The sequence below is a fragment of the Biomphalaria glabrata genome, chromosome 6, assembly GCF_947242115.1.
Source record: "Biomphalaria glabrata chromosome 6, xgBioGlab47.1, whole genome shotgun sequence".
Classification (NCBI taxonomy): domain Eukaryota; kingdom Metazoa; phylum Mollusca; class Gastropoda; family Planorbidae; genus Biomphalaria; species Biomphalaria glabrata.
The window spans coordinates 14287832-14300130 of record NC_074716.1 but is presented as its reverse complement, the minus strand read 5'-3'; the positions used below and the strand labels follow the sequence as shown (position 1 = coordinate 14300130).

The 12299-nt window shown below is 32.1% G+C and overlaps 2 protein-coding genes across 3 annotated transcripts; one reads left to right on the top strand and one right to left on the bottom strand.

Moving 5' to 3' along the window:
- Positions 1-543: 543 nt before the first annotated feature.
- On the top strand, positions 544-4307 carry LOC106052659 (uncharacterized). The gene is made up of 5 exons (XM_013208088.2): positions 544-628; positions 1211-1304; positions 2206-2448; positions 2612-2796; positions 3025-4307. The coding sequence occupies exons 1-5, from the start codon at positions 626-628 to the stop codon at positions 3085-3087; spliced, it is 588 nt and encodes a 195-aa protein (XP_013063542.2). The 5' UTR covers positions 544-625; the 3' UTR covers positions 3088-4307.
- Positions 4308-5451: 1144 nt separating this feature from the next.
- LOC106052664 (uncharacterized) lies at positions 5452-12175 on the bottom strand. 2 transcript variants are annotated; one of them, XM_013208091.2, is made up of 2 exons: positions 12056-12175; positions 5452-9529 (listed from the first exon to the last, which is right to left on the bottom strand). In XM_013208091.2, the coding sequence occupies exon 2, from the start codon at positions 9157-9159 to the stop codon at positions 7300-7302; it is 1860 nt and encodes a 619-aa protein (XP_013063545.2). In that variant the 5' UTR covers positions 9160-9529; positions 12056-12175; the 3' UTR covers positions 5452-7299. The 2 variants fall into 2 exon arrangements, with proteins under 2 accessions (XP_013063545.2, XP_055889855.1); XM_056033880.1 differs by having other exon boundaries at positions 5452-9525; positions 12052-12149.
- Between the last annotated feature and the right edge of the window lie 124 nt (positions 12176-12299).

Genomic DNA, 12299 nt, shown 5'->3' with positions numbered 1-12299 from the left:
ACCGATAACACAAAGACTGACATAGATATTTAAAACCTAAAGAAAAACTTAAAGACAATGATATACTAAAGAGAGCTCGTGCCGACCTCCTGCCACAATGGCTGCAATTGCGGCAGATTTTAAGAAATCTGTCTCCGTATTTTTTTTTAACCGAAAAATCTGGACATAAAAGGTAGGTATAAATATTGGTTATAACGTACGCTACCTAAAGCATATATTTTTGGTCTAGAAGATATCTTAACCTGATTAATATTGATGCCTGAACAGAATTGCTTTTGGGTCTTCGAATGTGCATGAATGTTTATCTAGTATAGTTTAACATAGATCAATATTTTAGTGGCATATGTAGATCTAGTTCGTCAAATTATAAGATGAATTTGTCCACTAGCAATAGGTTATAATCGTAATATAGTCTATGCCCAAGTCTATGATTATAATTTCTTTTGGAAAAAAAAAAGGGGGTGGGGGGTTCCTTAAAAAAAAAAAAGGACAGACAATACATCTCCTCACTTATCTATTTGTTAATTGGAGTTATTTCCTCCTTTTCTCAGTAACTAATGTAAACATACGGCAAGCTGTAGTATATACTATATACATTAACGGCATAACCATAATTATTTTCGTAATGGTAGGTCTGGTGAATTTTAATTTTGTAGATTTGTTTCTGATAAAACTGCTAGATCGGTTATTGTAGACAATTGTTGTAACCATTTTTATAGCAATGGAATAAAGTATCAGATCAGATAGTGTACCGGTAACTCTTGAGTCTGAGGGCCTAAGGGCCTACTATATAATAACCGCGACACAATGCATGCTGCCAATGCATGATCATCTAGACTACATCGACAAATAATATTTTGAGGACGACTCCGAATATTTCAATTTAATCTGCCAACTAGGTCTAGTGGTTGGCAGATAAAATTGAAATTATTGAGGGGACATAGTCATAGGGGCCCTATAATAATACTCCTGAAGTACATAGATCTACCTACTCCAGATGTAGGCCTTATTAGAGTACGGGTATAGCCTATTTGGATAGGATTAGGATGTAGGCTTAGAATATCTACCATGATTTTATTGGGTAATTTTTTTTAAAAAATCTAGATTCGAATCACCTTAATTGTTAACAAAACATAAGTAAAAAAAAAAATTCTTGTTGACCTTATTTATTAATCTTAGCTACATTTTAATGATTTATTTTAATGTACAGGGCAATTCAAATGTGCCTCCGCAGTCTAGGTCAAGTCTACAACCGAGAAAGCAAAATACTAGGAATGGCAGAGGCCCAAGAAATTACTCAGCATGTAAGACACTGTGTTTAGTCTTATTTTTTGTAATTTTGTGAAAGTTTTAAAAATGTTTCTTGAAACCATTTTTGCAATGTTACCATATTCTGGTAAATTTTTGAAGAAGAGGTTTATATGGGGTGTAGGCAAAAAGTATAAATCTTACCAGCAGGGACATGAAATCAAGCCCTATATATGCCTCCTCACTCACTTCAGCAAAAAATCTTAAAAGAGCATATACAAAATCAAAAGTGAGAACTACAAGCAACAGATTAATAATCATGACTATAATTTATCAATTTATAACATGCATCATTTCTATCTGCCATCTTTGTTGCTATAGATATGTAGGGGCCTTCAATTGTTCTATTCAGGTAAATGTGCATCAATTTTAGACTAATTTAAGCAGTTTTTAATAAAACCGTTTATTTCTTTTCAATTTTTCTGTTGACTTTGCAGCCTTGGTGAAGTTGGTCTAAATCTGGTTCAACAGTTATGTCAACTTACTCATAGAAACTGTTTTTACCTGCTCTAGAACTTTCTGGCTTTCAAAAAGTTTTATTATGATGACATCAGTATAAAACAAGACTAGTACAATTTGAAAATAATGTGGCTGTTTTCTTTTTACCTATACCCTATATTACATCCTTCTTCAGAAAAATACAGATATGGTCACTTTGAACATAACGTTTTAATATCACAAAGTTTTTGAGTTTTTAACAATAGTAGTGATATTCTCAGTTCTTAACACTATCTTTCTTTTGATTTGACTAATAAAAAACTTTTTTTTTAATTTTGATGATTCGACTAGCATGTGGTTTGAAATTTTATGTTGAAGATGTTCTAGGTGAATTAAACTTTTACATGTTTTTAATTTTTAAAATGTATTCTAAGTAATAAAATTGTGTTTACTTTTTAGTTTCACCCAAACAAAAAGCAGCCCTTATGAAAAGATATCAAGCTTATGATCCAACAGACAAAGGAGTGGATGGAATTCCAATATATGTTTGTTTAGCGATGCCAGAATTTGTTGGAAACAAACTTATTGGAATACTGATTCATGATTTTGCCAACCCAAGAACTGGCAAGCTGCACCCTCAAGAGTTTCTCAATTTCTGTTCATTTTTGAGCCCATCCACAAGCATTGAAGAGAAGAAAAAAGGCAAGCTATTTATGTGTTTAGGAATAGAAACTAATGCAGTTCCCAAACTGTGCTTTGTTCTCCCCCAGGAGATGTAGCAACTTGCTTTCTGGGGTATCACTTAAAATTGTTGTTTCATGAAGCCTATATATTTCAATATGTTTTCTGAATTATTTTTTTTCAGTTTTATTTGACTGTTTTAATGTTTATGAAACTGACTGCATTTCCCATGATGAGCTATACAGGCTATATAAAGTTTTTCTTGGGCACACCATTAGTGATGACCACATCTTAGCCTTAACTTTTAAAGCACTGCAACATCCAAGTTTGCGAAGACAGGGTGAAATTCATGAGGATGAGTTTATAGAGGTAAGTATCATTAAAAAACATACTTAAGACATCAAATAATTTTTCGGCAAGCATTAAAAATTAAGAACTTTTAGCTGTTAATAACTCCGTTCTGTATGCTGTAGGCACAAAATAATTATCAATTTTTACCTTTTTGAAAAGTTTTTTTTAACTGAATGGTGGTGTCTAAGCAATGTAATGATATTTTAAAATATAAGCCAATAAAACAAATTATTTCAACATTTTCAGATGGCACCAGACAATGAAGTTGAACAGAGGTTAACTGTATTTTTTAATATACCACCAGAGTGAATGTGTTATGTCTACATTATGTCAACTAAGTTCATATAACCAATATATTATGTAGGAAAGTAAGTTGCCTAGTTTTGAGTGTAACCAAAACTTGTGATATTTTTGGTGTCAATAAAGTTTTCAGATTGGATTAATAGAGACTTTTAATTTATGTATGGTAGGCTCCTAATGTATTTTTATGAAGTCATAAGAAATCTTATATGTCAATGGAGAATTCTAATTTGAAAGTAACACAAAAATGTTTTAACAAATCTGTAGCATCAGTACATCTATCCCAGTGATGCCCAACCTAATTTGACCTGCGGGCCATTTTAACTTTCGACACGTGTTGCGGGCCACATCAACATAATGGTAAAATATGAAATCAAAGTTTACCTGAATCCATTTGAAACTATTGGATCTAGTTCTTACATTAATTAATGGGATAGTTAAAGTCTATCATTTTTACGCGTCTAAAAAATTGTGCTTCATTTCTACTTAAAATGAGAGCAGCATTGTAGCTACTTTTACCACCAACTATTTTCTTGTCTCTTTTTGGTCAAACCTCTAGGCGTAGTTACAACCAATCTTTTATACGCGGCTCAAACCAAGAAGGCCGTCATATTTGTTTTATAATGCCACTGTATTTGTTGTTGTTTTTTTAAACATCCAGACTTTCTTTACAATTAAACTATGTTGGCTTATTATCATGTTCCACAAAAAAAGATCCATTCACTTTTCCGGGTATATTCTACATTCAGAGTTCCATTTCACAAACTCATACTCCTTAAAGGTCATGGTACCAATCCATCAGAGAAACAAGTGAGGGTCCTAACAAAGGTAAAGATATATTTTCAACTTTTTTTGAAGGGGGGGGGGGGAATTTATTACTTTTTTGTGCCGACTTTTCGGTGGGCCGGATGCAACCACATCGCGGGCCGGTTCTGGCCGCGGGCCGTACTTTGGGCATCACTGATCTATCCTGATTGGAACAAAACGCAATGTCCTATGACAATTCAAAATGATGAAACAGAAATAAACATTTAGGTGTTAGTATTCTGCAAGTTTCTTTTTCTATAGATTGTTTAGTATTTACCCTATTGCATTTGTGACCATCACTATTGATTTTTTGTCTGATGTAAAATGAAAAACCTTCAAGTGCCTAGTCATTTTGTGCCCTTCATTTTTGTTACATAATTGTTAAAAGTTGCCAAAGATTAAAACATTGTGTAGAAAAATAAGTGAAATGTTGTCTTATATTTGTCTTATTATAAAACAGCCTTACAAAGTTAGATATGTACATAAAAAGCTCATTTCAATAATTTCCTTTTTTTTTTTTTTTAAATATTTTGCAACCTTGGAATTTGAGACTTTATAATAGCCTTGTTTCTTGCTCCACATAAGTCTAGTGCAAACACAGTTTCAATCCTAATGGTCAGAAAAGAATTGATATAATAAAGAAGAGAGATGATCAAAAATGGGATAGATATTATGTAAAAACATGACATTAAAACTCTGGGGTCTTTTTTTTTTTTCATTTCTTTTAGAAAAGCACAAATAAATTAAAATTTTTTATTTTAGTGTAATGGGGAGGATAAAATGTATCGGGATGCCAAACTTGACGTGCACTGTGCTACGAAGTAGCAGTTGACCTCTGCTCGGGAAAGGCTGCCAAATTAACTGATTTATAATGAAGAATGAATGTGGCCACTGTCCCTTTCTGCTGGCACCCTTTGCTGAAGCTTGTTTTCGCGTCTACTCCTTCATGCCAATTGGCCTACACCTAGTCTTTATCATTTATTCAATTCTGTGCCAAACCCACCACATTAGGAAGAAAAATACCCCCCCCCCCCCCCCAAAAAAAAAAAAAAAAAAAAAAAACATTAGATTATTGTTTAAAAAAATCTATAGAAAAAAAAATCTAAAATAAAAGTTTTGGAAAATATCTTCATATAAATTATACAGATGTTTCTTCAAAAAGTATAATTATGTCCTCTGCGCATCCATGTGGTAGATGCATGTTAATTAGAGGCTTAAACTCTGCTAACTCATAAATTTTTAAGCATGTTTCAGGAAACTTGTTCCATGCTCTAATGGTACTAGGAACATAGAGCACTCATACAGATTTGTCCTTGCATATGGAGTAAGAAATGTGCCTTTATCTGCATGTCATTTTGAGTATTTTATTAGGTTGTGATTTTTTTTTATGGTTTATGCATTATTGCTATCATTATTCATGCCGTTTTATAATTTACTAAATCAGGGATGAACACATTTTTCCACCAGAGGGCCATTGAAAACATTATTGCTATCTGGGGCTGCATATATTTTTTTCTAATTCAATTAGAATTTACAACATATTTAAAAAAGATAATAAATATAACTAAGTTATTAATAGTTTATTATTTTATTTTTCATTCACCATGCATTACATGTGCTCATTACAATTTACAAAAGGAACACATTTTTTTAGTTATATGTTTCACCCACAGCACAAACAATCTGAATATTATCTACCAATATTCATGTGCATTTAACAGTACAGTAGTCATGACAACCCAACATTAGTCCTTTATTATCTTTATTTAAATGAAAACATTTTTTAAAATTCTAAACAAAAAATAACTTTTTTGATCTGTGTTTCTATAAGAAACAGTTATAATGTAGAAATGCAATAACCAGTTTGACAATAAACAATGGTTACCCTATTCTGAAAAAATATCCTCAGATTGCAAAGCATTGTAAAAATATAGAAGGATCCTAGGTATCACCAACAAAGACAGCACCACAAATGAGGAAATTTGAAACAGAAGTACAATGGCAATTAGACCCTATGATGAACTGCTGACCACTGTCAAAAAACATAAACTTAAATTAAACTGTATGATCATGTCATCAGGGTTTGAAAAGACCCTTCTGCAGGGAACACTACCAGGGAAAGGAAGACAGCAATTGGAAGACAATATCAAAGAATGGACAGCTCTGTCATTGAAAGAGATAGTCAAGGCAAAAGACAGAGAGGGATGGAGAAAAATGGTCAACAGATCTTGTGTGGTGCTCCAATGGTCCAACAGACTAAGACATAGGCGAAGGTGAACATCAATGTTAGTTCAAGTCCACAAGCTGCTTGTATGATCAACTCTGTCCTGTACTAATATAGAACATGTAGATGGATTTCTCCAAAATGATCAATGATTAAAATAATCAGGTCTTATGAAAAGAAGTCTTCTGTTAAAAGCAAAAATATTTTTTAAAAGACCCCTTTTTATTTAAACTAAAATTACATTATAATAAAGAAAAATTTGTTTTTCAATATACTGTTATATGAACAGGTTTCTCTAGCATAAAAAAAAATAAACAAATAATATAGCAAACAGATTTAATATGTTACAACAAAAAAAAACAGAACAGATCATTTATTTCAATCATTTTTAAATGCTTGGTTAAGCTCATAGATCTATCTTAGATCTATCAAAAGATGTAAATAAAAAATAATATAGTATATAAAAAGAAACTCAGATAAACTGTGATATGTTTCATCCTATACAAAAGAATACTCTTGAAAAAATGCTTAACTGCCTTTTTGTTTTTTATTAGCACATGTTTTAATGTGTTAGCAACAAATTAATGACAGAAAAATTAAAAAGAAGAAGAAATTGTTATGGTGGCAGTGGAGAAGAATATATGGCTGCTGAATAAAAAGTGCCTAAGTTTGAATCATTGTTTAATATAACAAGATTGGAATGAAACTGAATGGTATGCTTGAGTATATTCAGTTCTAATGAGTTACAGATTTGTGTCATGGAACATAAAGATAAATGTGGCTGTGCAAGACTTTGATTTACTCAACAGACTTGTCAAAGGAGAAATTATTGTAAGACTGTCACAGAGTTCTGACAGATTTTGAACATTTTTGAGATAAAAACTAGAGTATAGAAACTTTTCTGGGAAAACCATACTTCATGCTTATGAAAAGATCTATATGTTTTTATCTATTGCCTCTTCCATGATAATAAAAGTGTAGAAATGTTTTAATTTAACAGTACAATTTTTTTTTTAAATGCATATGAAGTAGAATATCTTCAACTCTGAAGGAACATCTGAAACATAAATTATTTTGAAAACAAACAAACATGTTGCATAGGAAAACAAATGACATACAGTTTTTTTGTCTAACTATGTCAATAAAAATTATATGTTTCTAATCGTAATGAATGTTATAAATATTAATAATCAGTGCACTACTTTTTCATCTACCAAATCTTGTTTTTTGTGGGAAAACATAACAGCAACTTTCAAAGGTGCAGGTATTGGTAAAGCTAACACAGATTTCTTTTTTCTCTTGCAGTGTTGCCAAATTATATTGGAACAACAGTGTTGCAAGGTCCATGGTTCTTTTGTGACTTTGTCATATTGCTTAATAATTTGTAATAGCATCTGATTGTTTTCAAAATAAAATCTCTCTGTTATTTCTAATGTATTATTTTCTTTAGCCAAAGCTCTAAAAAACTCCACAGCATCTAAGAATTCTTTGTAAGCTCCAACTAGTGAACTCTGAGACATAAACTTTGAAATATAAATAAAACACTTTAAATCTTCATCTGAAAAAGGTGTCATGCTATGAGGATGTGTTATTGATTGGGACCACAATGACAGTGGAAGAATATTTAGTGCATATTTAATTGCCTCAACATAGAAGGGCATACTCCATGCTCCACAGGCATCAGCATTAATACCTGAATGCAAGAGAAGCCTCAAAACAGAAAATGAGAGTTGGCCTACTGGCCTTGTTGACATCATTAAATGTAAGCTAGTTCCATGGTGATATTCATCTGTGAGTGAACCCTCATTACTGGAAAATGAAAAAAACTTGCCAGTGTGAAGTAAGTCTGCACCATGTTTTAGAAGTAACTTAATGCAGTAATAAGAATACTGGTCTACAGATTTCACTGCTATTTGAGTGAATGATTCATTCCTTTTCAACACAGGTATGTTACTTAGCAAACAGTTGACTGCAGAAGAATATGGTTGTCTCCCAAATGCTGTGCTCTCTTCTGAATCCTTTGATTCTTCTTCCATCCTAATTTCATCAATGTTAGGATCAGCCCTAGCTTTCAGCAGTATGCGGACAATGTCAATAAGAAAATGAGAGCATTCTTCCATTCTGATTCCTGCTAAGGAATGACTGAGAATGCTGTATAAAGGGAATGTCCTTGAGGGCTGCATACTATTGACATTTTGATTGTGTTTGATGAGAACTTTAGTCGTCTCTACCATAGCTTCATACTGCTGATCAGTAAGACAACAGCTGTATGTGAATGTAACATGAAATAGATTCATTCCTTGAAAGGCCTTTTTAACTGCCTGTCCATCCATCTGTCTTAAGATAATATCAACACAATCAAATGATAACATTCTTATAGCACATTCTAATGCTTCCTTTTTCTCAGTGTATTTTGTCAACAACAACTGTAAAGCACTTGGTGAATTAACTTTACACGCCAAAGCTAAGTAGCCTGATGAGTTTCTAGTATTGTGTACAACATTGATGTTAGAGTTAGATCTCTGAATCTGCCAGAAATCTAGCAAAAGTTCAACACAATTGAGATGTTGAAAGATAGCAGCAATGTCCACAGGTGTAAACTTCTGATCTTTGAAATTTTCTATTAATACTGAAGTGACAGCATTTGTCTTTGGCAGGATGTACACTTTGTGAACACCCCAGTCTAACATACATGCTTCATTCTGAAAGTTAATTTCCTGAATAATAGTAGATATTAAGGATGCATAACCAAGACATGCAACTAAATGTAAATAAGGCCATGCAGCAGGGCTGTAAGGTGGTTTAAAACAACCCTGATTTAATAAAACCAAAAGTGCTACAATGTTGTTATGTAAAATGCAGTAGTGCAATAAATCCAAGGAATATTCATCTTTCCATGTAACTAAAGTGATCTTTAAACAGCCTCGAAGTAGAGCCTTTAATTCATTTGCATCTAAATGTTGTTCAATGGCCTTGAGTATTAGAGGGATTATAAAATCATTGTTCTCTTTCTCTTTGTTAATGTTAAGAGTCTCAATCTTTAAAGACATGGTTTGACGATTTGAAATAAAAGAGCTTTAAGCTCACATTTTCAAATTCAATTTATGATTCTAAATCAGCAACTACTAGGTTTAATTTTAGCAGGACTTTTCACATGCCATGCATTCTGGGATATGTTCATATTTCATTGTTGCTGTTAAACAATTGTCTGCAAAAGAATATCTATATATTATATTTTTTTTTTACACGATTGGATGCAGTTTTTTTTACCTCCACTCCTTGTAGCTCACATCCTTCAATTTGTTAGTGAATCTTCTGTGGCTTGACAAAGTGGAAATTCTGAGATAGTAGAAGTTTCACTCAATAAATGTGTGTCAATGTGCCAGTAGCAAATTTTCATACTAGTCTACTTCCTACTACCTGCACAAAGATTAAAGTATAAAAGACTAGCATCAATAATTCTTTAAAAGTAGTAAAATATCATAAAAGAACATGAAAAACGAGAGATGGTTTGGCCCCAACATCAACTTAATTTACAATTTAGTTTCTTTTTTCCTATAATAATAACTAAATAATTTGGTCACATTGATTTTGTATCACAGGTCTTTCATCCCACTGCAATCCCCCTTTATCCTGCAGGAGGTTTGAACTAGAAAGTAGATTATCTTCAACTCTGAAGGAACATCCAAAACATCATGTAAAACATCTTACAAAACAAACATTTCACTACATTTGAGTACAAACGGCTACATGTATGTTTTACTTCTCTTTAATGTTTAAATTCAAAATGATTGCCAGCTTCTTTATAACACAGAGCATTTTGAATGTCAAAATGTAAAAGATTTCACCAAGTCTGAGCACAACCTAACAGCGCTCAAGGAATTAGTGAACTGTTTTCTCAAAACCCATTACCCCAACAACCAATAGGTCAGAGTTCACACAGACAAATCCTCGAAAACATCCAACACAAAAAGAGGAGCTGGCATACTAATCAAATGGCACAATGAAGAAAGGCAGAAATGTCAATTGAAACTGGCAACCTCTCTGACAACCATAGAGCACTTGAACTAACCCTACCACACTAATAAACTACCCATGAAACCAAACAACCAAATTGTCTTACTGACTGATGCCAAACAGTCCTTCAAAGTCTGAAAAATTCTGATACTTCCTATATTTAAAGCAACTCAGGACAGTTCATGTAAACCTTAACACCAAAAGCAAGGAAACTGTTCATTAGATCCCACCACACTTTGACATCGAAGGCAATTAAAAAAACAGACATACTGGCCAAAAATGGAAGAATGATAAAACAAATGAAAATTCATCTCTACCCAGAAGAAATGAAGAAAATGATAGAGATAAATAAATAAATAAATAGATAAATTAGAATTGGACCAGCTCACATCCCAGTTACAAGAAAAAAAACACATGATAAAGATATGACCAAAGCATAATTTTTTGCCTCAGAACTGGACACAACAGAATGAGATAACATATATGTTCTAAAAGCTAAAACTCGGGACTAGTGAAACTTCCCTTTCAAAGCTGCACACTCTATCAACAGGCCTGAACAGACTCTGGCCCTGAAACCCTCCTGTAGAGAAAAACTATACAGAGAATAGACTGATCTGAAAACCACTGTGCAGTTCATCTCAGATATAGGATTACTGATCTGAATTTTAACCCTCCAACATGAAAAATGAGAAAGAAGAAGAAGTAGTCTCCAATCAAAGATAAAAATATCTTACAGTAATTTCCTCAACTCACTCATTTTTGTGACCTAATGTTGGTATTTTTACAGCTTTTTATAAATATACAAACTATACCAGATAAAAAAATGAAAAGAGCTTTGTTAAGAATAAGGTCTCCTATTTGAAATGTAACAATAAATGGCCTTGGCACCTTTGGATGTTACATATATGGTACTACAACATCAACTTGTGGTCAATTAATATCCTTATGGGTCTTATACTATACACAAAAGCACCTGTCATTATGACACAACTTCTGCTAGCACCCTTGCCCAAAATTAAAAGTCACAGATGTTCTTATTTTTCAATATCAAATTTTGTAGCCCTTAAAATTAACATCTACACTACTACTTGTTATAAAATATGATGTAATAAAGTAGGTTTTGTCTTTTTAAAATGTTTATTGTTCTACTAGAACGTAAATATATAAGTTAAGCTATTTATATAAGTATCTAGACAGTATAGATGTACATCTATATCAAATAAAAAATGGAATATCAAACAATTAATTTTCAAAATGAACCTGATTAGATTTAGATGATCTTTGTCTATTTTATGACTAAAATGTGTCTACAGTTACAGTAGTTGACAGTAGACCCTATATACTATAAGTAGTTTAGTAGTATTTTAATAAAGTATGAGGTAATCATGATATACTGATATAGATCTAGATCTAATTATAATGATATAATTGTATAATTAAATAATTTAATACTCTACATCTAATCTAGTTCTAGATCTAGTTTAAATAGTTTTTTGGTCGGTTCCTGTAGAGATAGTGAATAGAACAGTAGCTGCCTGATCAGAAGATAATTAAATTATGTCATTTGGCATGATGATGATAGTATTGATACGTTTATGATTTGTTACGATTATAGCAGATCCAATAGTTTATTAAGTTATATATATATATCTAGTAGATAATTATAATCCATGCCATATAGATTATATTATAATATATACGGATTATCATTATACGCACAATAATCGATAATCCACCACCATGATGACACCATGTCCATGTCAATGACATTTCAAGTCATTTGTCATGCCCATGTAATCATGTAGATCTAGTAACTAGTACTTTACTTTACTATGAGTATGATACTATGAGTATGAGTATATAGTTATTACAATTAAGACTACACTGTGACTGTCACTAAGTCGTCTAAGTAACTTTATAATAACTTACAGTTGCTATGCAAGTAAATTTTGTTTATATTTGGAGCAATACGGAAGTAGATCTAGAATTTTGTCTAGACTATTTGAGTCTCCACCACAAATGACCAGGGCTGGCGAGACGGTGAAAATAAATATAGATTCGTGATCTAGATCTAGTTAGTATTAGTAGATCTTATCAAGACGTAATATAGAGTGAAGATCTATTTTAAAATATTTAGATCTAAATTGAAATGGTTTCAACTTGATTTTCATAT

Bases quoted from the DNA above. Each gene is read 5' to 3' on its own strand.
- LOC106052659 (XM_013208088.2), top strand. The intron at 1,305-2,205 runs GTAAGACACTGT...TTTACTTTTTAG, and splicing joins CCCAAGAAATTACTCAGCAT to TTTCACCCAAACAAAAAGCA. The intron at 2,449-2,611 runs GCAAGCTATTTA...ATTTTTTTTCAG, and splicing joins CATTGAAGAGAAGAAAAAAG to TTTTATTTGACTGTTTTAAT.
- LOC106052664 (XM_013208091.2), bottom strand. From the start codon at position 9,159: ATGTCTTTAAAGATTGAGACTCTTAACATTAACAAAGAGAAAGAGAAC.